The sequence below is a fragment of the Mangifera indica genome, chromosome 5 (genome assembly GCF_011075055.1).
Source record: "Mangifera indica cultivar Alphonso chromosome 5, CATAS_Mindica_2.1, whole genome shotgun sequence".
NCBI classification, from domain to species: domain Eukaryota; kingdom Viridiplantae; phylum Streptophyta; class Magnoliopsida; order Sapindales; family Anacardiaceae; genus Mangifera; species Mangifera indica.
This window is the reverse complement of record NC_058141.1, coordinates 10085347-10096157: the sequence shown is the minus strand read 5'-3', so window position 1 is coordinate 10096157 and position 10811 is coordinate 10085347. Positions and strand designations below refer to the sequence as shown.

The window sequence follows — 10811 nt, the reverse complement described above, 5'->3', positions numbered from 1 at the left end:
TAATTCATCCCTAATTATTTATATCATTTTGTATAGTTTGTGATGTGACAAATAACATAAAAAATTAATATTAATTTTGTTATAATTTTATCATTATTTATTAATTTTTTTTAAATAAAAATATTATGTTTTTAATTAATCTAACAAATCACATAAAAAAATATTGATATTTAAATAAAATATTATTTTAATATTATTTTACCTTAATTAATCAAATAATATAATTATTTATATTTATCTATTTTTATAAAATTTTATTAAATATAATAATAATTTAAATCTAATAATATCTTCGGAAATGGTCACCGTATGGATTGAGACTCGGGTAGACTTTCAGGGCCAAATTTTTGGCCTCATACGTCAATGTCAGCATTCTGTGGCTTTCTAGCACCACTTTAACGTAGGTTCAAAGAATTCAACTAAAGCAAGTCTAGCAGGTCAATTTTGATTGATAATTACACAAAACGCCACCAATACAGCAAATATATTTTGAAGACTATGAAGCATTTCAAAAGATCTACATTTTTCTGCCTCAAATTTGGCAAAAAAAAAAATTAAAATAAAGTTGTTTCAAAAAATGCAAAACCTCTCCCCAAAGATCAAGTTAGAAGATTCCTGCCTAGAAAGCTAGTAAAAATTAACACTCAGAGCATTGTGATAACTTCCAAATTTAGCTCATACCAAACTTGTACTTTTTTAATACTGATTTAGTCAGGCTCTAGTCCTTAAGTTTGCCTTCAGCCAAGCACATTTAGATATGCAATATTCTTCGGACATATATTGGTATGTCATCTGGAAATGGCCACCAAAGCCAAGGTCATTAGTAATCAATCGACTGGAAAGTTGGAATCGGTTTTAGGATAACTTGACCCGAGTTTGTCAAACTCAAACTAGCAGAGAACAAAAGCCATCTGCAGACTGAAGTGGTTCTGCCGCCGGCATTAGATTTCTACTATCAGGATTACTCATCAAGCACAATGAATTCACTCAATTTCTGTTGCATATCCAAATGCACCTTGTGTTTCCACTCAAATCCAGATGTCCATGGTTCCCTTCACAACTTAGTAGGTCTGACCTTAAGCCAAAACCAACTCTGCATTGACCCAACCCTCAAATTTTAAGATGTACTTTTGGCAGGAAAAGCCTTTGGTTTTGATTTATGAATGAATCATGTCTCTTATGAAACTCTTTAATTAATTACTTAAATTTTCAGAATTATTTATAATATTTTTAAATATGATGACATATCAATTAAAATTTTTTTTTTATTATTATTTTTTAAAAATTGTATCACATGATACATTATATATAAAATTAAGTTTTTCGATAAATGATATAATACACAATTCAAATACCATGCCCTGAATTTTAAAAGGTCTAGCATATACATGTTCTTTTGCAGAAAGCCTGTCAAACATCCATACACTCTCTCAGTGTATAAACCTTCCTATTTATATAATTGAACTGAGGGAAATTCTTTATATATTTTGTTACCTTATTTTAATTTAATTTTTATTACAAGAAGCTTGCACAGGCACAAAGGTCAGTTATATGAAAACTTGGAACGGAAACAATATAAGGGTAGGAAAGCAGAGGTCTCCCTTTAAGTATGTCATAGCACCTTCAATGGAGAGCTCAGGATGGTTTTGATTAGATCGGGTTTCCCATGTCAAGATTACAGAGAAAACAAATTCTTCATGCTAATCACATAGGCTTCTAAGACTTCTCTTCCCTTCAGGGTTAGGAAAAACAATAATATTAGCATTTGAACTTGAAATGTCAGTAAGAAAGTAGATCTAATATAAGCTTATGAAGAGTTTGACATGAATCGTTGCACAAGGAAGAAAAATATAAGTTTCAATGCATTGACAGAGAGGGATAATTCAGACATATATTAGTATGTCATCTGGAAATTGTCACCACAAGGATTTGAGACTCAAGCGAAGTCTATTTATCCACTTATCTATGTCACTACTAGATTTGATGACATTAATTGTATTAGTTAATCAGTCTGTGTCTCCCTGGAAAAATAAAATACTCAATTAGACTTTGAGGGCCCAAATTTTTGGCCTCATCTGGAAGAAGCTCACCTGGTCTTTGTCAATGGCAGCATTCTGTCACTTTCTTGCACCACATTAATGTAGCTTAGAGTGTCAAATGGGTCAAGCCAATCTGAGACCCAACAAAAAAGCTCGGCATGATAAGGCTCGGCCAATACTGTAGCAAGCCAAACCCGGCCAATGGACTATAAAGGGCCAGGCTGTGAGTGGGCCTGGCCTGGTCCGTTAGTTGATAAATATTTTTAAAAAAAAATTTGGGGGCAGAAGCCATTTTGCTGCCTGAAGCATAGCAAGCGTCGTACAAGTCTGTTTTGTCTTTCCGCCGATGAATTGTTGGCCCACATCGTCCAAAAGAGGGAGGAGCAACAGTAAAGGGGTTGGCCGGCTCCGGTCACCGGAGAAGCAGCAACAAGGCAAAACTAAAAACCCTAAGGGAAAATGTTATTTTTCAAACCTTACGTGGGTTTAAAAATGATAGATTTTTAAACCTAAAGAGGGAAATGTAATAAAACTTTATTTTTTAAAATTTTTTTATTAAATGATAGTTTTAACCCTAACGCTAACTGAGATTTTTAACAGAAATTGATTTATGGATAGGTGTTTGGATTTTTGAAAGTTGACGGATGAGACTTTGGAATTACATCAAACCTTGGGTGGGAATAAGTCTTTTGGCCTATATTGGTATGTCATCTGGAAATGGTCACCAAAGCCAAGGCCATTAGTAATCAATAGACTTGAAAGTTGGAATCAGTTTCAGGATAACTTGACCCTAGTTTGTCAAACTCAAACTAGCAGAGAACAAAAGCCATCTGCAAACTAAAATGGTTCTGCTGGCAGCATTAAAGTTCTACCATCTGGATTACTCATCAAACACAATGGATTCACTCAATTTCTGTTGCACATCCAAATGCACCCTGTGTTTCCACTCATATCCAGATGTCCATGGTTCCCTTCATAACCTAGTAGGTCTGACCTTGAGCCAAAACCAAGTCTACATTGACCCAACCCTCAAATTTTAAGATGAAAAAGGAGTAGCTTTTAAGATATACTTACCGATTTTGTTTGGCAGGAAAAGCCTATGGTTTGATTTATGAATGAATCACGTCTCTTCAGTATCAATTTGCAACAGAGGAGACTTTTGGGAGTCATAGCTTCTTACACCAGTATCCACATATTCTTCTTTGGCTTTTCCCCACATCACGGTATAAAAACCAATGACAATTACAGCTCCTCCAATAAAACTGCATTACATTAAAATAGAATGGTTATTGGTATCCCTTTTTGCATTCTATATTAATGAAGACAGGGAGAGCAAGAGGATAGTATGATGAAAAATTCTAATATAACAAGGCAAAAACATAATCAAACAAAAATCCTTTCATATCATAATGATTCAGAGGCCAAAAGAGACACTACCTTCCAAGATATAAAGTATCTCCTGCGAAAATGACACCCACAGCAGCTGCAATCACAATACCTAGGGGCTTGAACATAGCAACAAATACAGGCCCAGTCTGGTGGAGGCACCAGGTAGAGATGCCAACTTGGAATGTAGAACCAAAAATACCCTGCATTTGTCCTCATCAAAGTTTTAAGTCATGAAGTTCATATTATTTTTAGCAAGTAAAGGGGTAACACAACTGTTTTCTATTTTCAAATCTACTCACCGAGTATAGGACAGCAATCAATCTTATATGACTTTTTAAGCTCCAAGAACTAGGGTTTCTATCAACAAACAAACAGAGTATTGCAGATTGAATGGCCACAAAGAAGCAGTAAAAAAAGACAAGAATCAGCTCAGCCGGGAATTTCTTCAAGATTGATGCCTGAAACATATTAAATACAAGATGATTATGCAGGTTTACAACTGACTTTTGATCTTTTAAACTTCTATAGAGTTAACCTGTACGATGAGCCATGTTGAAGCAAAAAAACAATCAACAAGAAGGAGCAATCCTCCAATAACCCAGTTTGATTGTTGCAAGAAAAGTTTAAGGGAAGAGTTTGAGGTTGAGGGAGTCAACGGGAGTGGCGGCCCCTTGTAGTAAGTCAGGGTAAATGCCCCTGTAATTAACACTACTGTCCCAATTGATTTAGCTAGGCCGCTGGAGTTTCTCCAATCTAATTTTTCCATCCTGAGATCACCAAAAAGCAATAAATTTCATTGCAAGCAGAATTATCTGTCCACTACTGTTCCACAATTTTGCTATCATATGCAAAATCATTCTACATCATACCAAGCAAATTTATTAGAGAAACATCATTTACCTTACAACTTTTTAAAGACAAAAAAGTCTGAACAGATAAAGGGAGTTAAAATGGGGGGACCAACCCACAGAACGGGGATTGGGGGTGACAATTTCCAGATAAATTGACGAGCAGACAAGCTTGTAAAAGAAAACCCAATTTGCAGCAACATTGGATTTTCATCAAGTATTATCCTGTCTCAATCTTAAGGTAAGTTACTATACCTTCATGTCATGCAACAATAGTCACCTCCAAAAGTTCAGGAAAGAAACATACTAATGAAAATAAGTCAACTAAAATGAATCACTCTTGGAAATGATTCAACAGAACTAGAGTCATCTCCATCATTTTACTTCATTTTACAGCAGAGTTCTACACTGAATCCAACATCAGCCTGAGGCACATGCAGATCCATTACAGGTAAGAAAAAATTTATTGGTTTTCAAGCAGATCAAACAAGACTCTTTAAATAATTTCAATCACTTCAATTGAAATCCAACAGCTATTCCACATTAATGGATTAAAGTCTTAAATAATGCAAAACTAGAGGAGGAGGAGGCAACTTTTTGTATATATACCAGGTACAATTAGCATCCTACTCTCATCGTATGTCAGAGTGCAGCCTTGATGCTTAATTGAGACACAGCCTATTCCATTCTAAACCAAGTCTTGCATATAACTTTCGACAGCATAATTTGGATTCTGCAAACTGTTTTGTCAAGTGAAAGTTCCCAAGAGAAATTATAAAATTCAAGAAAATGTGATCTTACTTCTATTGCAACTGCAGCACTGATTCACTGAACCATGCACCCAGGTGAAGGGAAAAGGATAAGGAAAGTAATAATAGCATGGTCATCTACAAACCCAGTTCTTCATGTAGGTAATCGGAATTAGCAATAGGAACAAAGTAACCCAAACAATTGATTCCACATACAAAATTTAAATTCCAGTGGCTTCTGCTCATTTTCTTTCTAGTAATTTTATATAAAATCACATAAAAAAAAGAATAAAAAGATACAATTGGGAATTTAACGTTCTAGGGAGAGGTGATCACGATTAAAAGTCCAAACTTCGAAAATAATAACAGCAAGAAGAGAACATGACCTGAAAACAACCGCAAGCACGAAGGTAAAACCTGGGATAAGATTAAGCATAGCCGTGCCAAGGGTAGGTGAGCTATAGTAAATTCCAACATACCCAAAAAACTGAGCAAAAGTACTGCAAAAGAAAAATAAAACTAAAACATCACACAGAACTATAAGTAAAAACATCGATTATGTTGAACAAAAATTTCATGAAACAAGACAAACCCAGTAGAGAGAAATTAAAAAAAAAAACGAGAAAAAAATATTGAATTAGCTGACCCAAGAAAGCCGAGCAGGAAGAAGCCGCCGAGGAGGGATAAAGTAAGGTGAGGACGTAGCTGTGATCTGCAAAGCGAGAAAAGGATTAGTTACATAAAAAGTTTAAAGCGTATGTGAGAAAAGGAAAGAAAGAAAAGTGAACCTGTGGAAGAGAAAGGAAGAAGGAAGGAGAATGAGAGAGGCAAGTGCGTTGGAGTAAAAAACAAAGACAAAACTGGTCATTCCATCAGACATGGCGGCTTTTCCTGCTATCATTAAACCAACTTGAGCACACTCTGCCATCACCATTCCCACAACTACTGCAACATCAATCTTACCCATCATTAGCCACCACCAAACTCAGCTGAGCCCGACGACTTGTTCGGACAACGTATCAGTATATGAATCGTCTTTTGATTCCTTTGGTTTTGTCTTTTCTTGTTAATTGTTGATTTTTTATTTGGCCGATTTGTACTTTTAATCAGTTAAGGCCAAATTTTTATGTTTTAAATTTTGAAAAGGCAGAAGGACTTATTCCCACCGAAATATGTTGTTTACTAAGTTGTCAACTTTTTAATTTTAAAAATCTTATTTACTTAACTATAAATAATTAAATTTATTAATTTTAAAAATAAAATTATTATTTTATATTTAATATTACAAATAAATTTAAATTTTATTTTATTTTTTATGTAAATCTTAAAAATTAATAATTTTTTCAATTTAAGTTTTCAAAAATAGTATTTTTCCCCTAAAATTTCTAATTTTTCAGATTAATTTTTTTGATAATGAAGAAACTTATTTGACTATCTCTAAACAGTGTCTATTTCTCTTCGAAAAGTCTTCATTCTGGCATTGTGCGGCATTGTCATTGTCAGAGAACAAAGATGAGTTGTCTTGGTTCTCTAAAGATGACGACGTTGTACAATGTCGAAAGAAGAACTCACCAAAGAGGAAAATGCATTGTTTAGAGATTGTCAAAGAAGTTTTTTTGTCATCGGAAAAATTGGAAACCTTAGGGGAAAAATGTTTTTTTTTTTAACTTTAGTTGAAGAAAATTATTAATTTTTACGATTAAAAGAATTGGAGGGGGGGGGGGGGAGAGGGAAGAATGATATAACTAATGAATTTAGTTAATTTTAACTATTCATAAATAGATAAATAAGATTTGTAAAATAAAAAAAATGAGAACTTCATAAAGCAACATTCTTTAAGTTATAGTAAGTCCTTTGGCTTTTTGAAAAGTCCAGTTTTAACTTTCAAGATTGAGAATTCAATATTTTCTTACTTAGTTTATTTTTACAATAAATTATTAGTGTTGAATTTTTTATAAAATTATAAAATTACTTTTAATACTATATATAAATATTAAGAAAAATGTTATATTTATAAATAATATATACAATTTTATATACAAATAATGATATATCACCACGTGAATGAATAGTTTTAAATTAAAAATAAAATAATATTCAATCATATGATGATATATCATTGTTTGTATATAAAATTATGTATATTATTTATACACATTTTTCTTGAAACATCAATTACCTATTTATCTTTATTTTTATAAAAATTATAAAAAAAACATTAAACTAATTTTAAGTATTAATTATAGATATATTAATTTTTTTAATTTTTATTTATTCTTCTTCTTCTTTTCACATCTTCATCATTATCGTTAATACATTTTTACCATCGTTTGATTGAAGAAGAAATAAAAAAAAGAACTCTAACTAGATCCAATGAAAAAAGACATTGAGATGCATTTCGGATCTTTATCTATGTTATCTTAGTCACTGTCACCATCACAACCACCACAACATTATTATTTCATCGTCATCATTGTCATCAACTAGGAAACCATCTCCCTCACCACTATATTGTCATTATAAAGTTATCATTTATCTCTAAAGATAAAATTATTCAACATAAGCCTTAACTAGGACATCGTCTTTCCAAATCAAAATATTTTGCTTTGCTATATTGTCCCAATAAGCAATGTTGATGTCTAGAGAAGTCTTTAGCATTTGCTGCTCATGAGTAGGAACGTTGAATTGATGGAGCCTTTTTGGCATTGTGACTATAGATATATAGCCAATAGAAATGCACTGTCAAGCTAGAGAGGTGGGAGAAGAGAGAAATGGATTTGAAAAGCTTTCTACCAATGATGGGAGACTAGAAAGTGGAATAAAGAGAAGCCTTGAACGGTTAGACCAATTAGGCATAGTGTTTGTGCTTTAACTACATATTTAGATTCTAGTAAGAACGTTATGATCATGATAGTTACGATGAAGTAGACACAAATATCAATGTCTAAACGTACGATAACATATAACGATTCTAAACAAGAAATCTAAGAACACCAATATTGATCATGACATAAACTATACCTAGATGACTTATGGTACCGAATTGAGGCAGAATGGAAAAGTATACCTCTAGATACTGAATAACTAAAAGAGATATTAGTATAATATGGAGTCTCCTCCTCCAATGGGATCTTAAAAGGTTCTATTGAAGTTTCAGTTAGTTAATAACATGGCAATTGCCCTTGCTAGTACTGAAAATGATAATGAAAGTAAGAATGTCATCATTATAATGAAGTTGTGATGAAAAATGTGAGAGTGAAGAAATGGTGTTTGGTGAATGAATTTGAGAAGTTGAGGAGTTCGAAAAGTTGGGGTGATATGGAAGAAGGAATGGAAGCAAGAAAGATGTGAGTCAAGAGAAAATAAGGAAAAAAGAAAGAAAAAATGAGGATGAGGAGGACTTTTTTAAATGAAGCAAAATTATCATTACAACTTTTATATATTTAACAAATGAGTAATGTTATATATATAATTTTTACGTATAATTTTATGCATAAATAATAATGTGTTATCATATAATTAAATAATTAAAAATTAAAAATAACTCATACTCAATCATAAGATAAAATATTATTATTGTATATAAAAATTATACATATAATTTTATTATTAATTGATATTAAATAATGATAAAGTTTTTGAGAATTTTTAGGCAAAATGACCATTCTGTCATTTAAATGATCAGATTTCACTCACAAAATTAATGGGTGGATGAAAAAAAATTAATTTCCAAATCTTGGACGGTGAAAAATTATTGTTTTCAACAAAGTTTGGGTGCGACATATCATTTGACCCTGAATTAATTTTTTTCTCATCAAATCTATTCAAGATAATTAAATTCAGCCTAACTGAAGTGGATTAATCCCTAATTATAGTTGTTTATTGGAGAACATTTTTCATATTTTAAATGTATCTTAATAGTGCTTGCTTATTTAATTTAACAGGATTAATGCTTACATGATCATGCGCATTGGGCAGATGACACCTACCAATGGAATTTTCATGATTTCCATACCAAATCTAGGGGAAAGGACTATTTCCCACCCATTGTTTAGTTGAATCTCAAAAGCATACTCACACCAGATGAAAAACCCAAAAACCCACCCAAAGTTTAATCTGTTTGTATCCACCCACATCTGTCGTTAAATTTTCCATTAAATAGAGGGGTAAAACCATCATTTTACTGTTTATATTCCACTGATTTAATTCTATTACATTTTCCCCCTCCGATTTTAAAAGTTACACTTTACCCACATCCCTAAACTTTAAAAAGTAACTTTCACCCCCTCAAATCCCTAATTTTTTTTTCATTTTCCCTCAGACCACCGGTGACGACGTGGCTGGAGGGAGAGTGACGAGGGCTCGTCCATTCTCTGGACGAGCTCGTCCTTGGAATGGACTACGATCGTCCATTCTCTGGACGACGGAGCGTCGTCCAGAATAGACGACGATTCATCTTCCAGACTGGACGACGCTTCGTCGTCCAGAATGGACGACGATTCGTCGTCGAGATCTGGACGATGAAGCGTCGTCCAGATCTGGACGAAGCGTCGATCGTTCTAGATGACGATCATCCTTCTTGGACAACAATCGTCATCCATAGGTGGTCGACCTCTGGACGAAATCTTCTCAACCGTCGCCGGAAAAGTTGGCTACATTTCAGGGGGGAAAAGTGAATTTTTTAAAACTTAATTCAGGGCACAAAGGTTAGTTTTTCAAATTAAAGGGAAAAAAATAAGATAAAATTTTAATTATTTAATATTATTAATGAAATTACTAATTTGTCCCTTAATCTAACTGAAAAAATGTGGGTGGAAACAAACAGATTAAATTTTGGGTGGGTGATTGGGTTTTTAATCTGGTGTGGGTATGTGATTGAGAAACGACTAAAACATGGGTGGAAAATAGTGCTTTGCCCCCAAATCTAATATACACAAAAACACTCTAATCTTTCCTAAACTATTATTTTCATCAATACTGAATTAATTTTTACACAAAGGACATACATATTCATCAACTGAAATTCCTAACCCACTGCCCGAACATTTAATAATCCCCCCCTTCCAACCCCTTCCCCACGCGCCCCGCCCCCCCCAACCAAAAAAAAAAAACTCTAAAATAAAACCAATGAACATTATATAGTAAGCTTTGAGCACATTTGGATCAAGTTTTAATTTGGAAAATAGTGATTTTTTTTGCCAGAACTTTTATATTTTTGTCAAATTCTAGGATTGAATATGATTCGATTTTGAAAAATCAAATCAAAATTGATAATTTATGTTATTTTTGATTCTATCAAGCAACAATTTACTAACACGTGTTAAAATTTGTTAAATTTTTTAAAAATAATAAATTTATGATTTATGTACATTGAAAAAAGTTGTAAAATACCTTAATATGATTTTAGTAAACTTTTTCACAAAAATAAATATGCCTTTTTCTTGCTAGAAAATTTCTCTGCTTCTTTGTTGTTTCATTGGAACAAGTTGAACTAATTAAATTCAAAGGGCATGGTGTTGAAAATCGTGTGCATTGCATCATAACAAAACAATCTTCTTCTTCTTCAATGATATAATAATTTGTACTAAATTATTGCCCAATGTTTGAAAATTGCAGTTGCAAGGGCAATCAGAACTTGTGGGAACTATCGAATTCATATCAACACATAGATAGCAAAAGCTTAGATTCTCATAAAGTCTTTGGTCTGGCCATATACTAAATATAGTTATCAGTATTTTACAATACACGATATATATTTTACGATATGATACGATATAATTGTTTAA

General features: G+C 32.7%; 1 protein-coding gene across 2 annotated transcripts; it reads right to left on the bottom strand.

Moving 5' to 3' along the window:
- Positions 1-1331: 1331 nt before the first annotated feature.
- LOC123215598 (WAT1-related protein At3g28050-like) lies at positions 1332-6117 on the bottom strand. Of its 2 annotated transcripts, XM_044635765.1 has the most exons (8): positions 5814-6117; positions 5672-5737; positions 5412-5525; positions 3964-4195; positions 3728-3886; positions 3477-3628; positions 3114-3301; positions 1332-1732 (listed from the first exon to the last, which is right to left on the bottom strand). In XM_044635765.1, the coding sequence occupies exons 1-7, from the start codon at positions 5993-5995 to the stop codon at positions 3160-3162; spliced, it is 1047 nt and encodes a 348-aa protein (XP_044491700.1). In that variant the 5' UTR covers positions 5996-6117; the 3' UTR covers positions 1332-1732; positions 3114-3159. The 2 variants fall into 2 exon arrangements, with proteins under 2 accessions (XP_044491700.1, XP_044491701.1); XM_044635766.1 differs by lacking the exon at positions 5412-5525 and having other exon boundaries at positions 5814-6116.
- Between the last annotated feature and the right edge of the window lie 4694 nt (positions 6118-10811).

Coding starts and splice junctions, on each gene's coding strand:
- LOC123215598 (XM_044635765.1), bottom strand. CDS start 5,995: ATGATGGGTAAGATTGATGTTGCAGTAGTTGTGGGAATGGTGATGGCA. Junction 5,526..5,671: donor TTCCTGCTCGGCTTTCTTGG/GTCAGCTAATTC, acceptor TTTCTTTTGCAG/TACTTTTGCTCAGTTTTTTG. Junction 3,629..3,727: donor TGATTGCTGTCCTATACTCG/GTGAGTAGATTT, acceptor GGACAAATGCAG/GGTATTTTTGGTTCTACATT.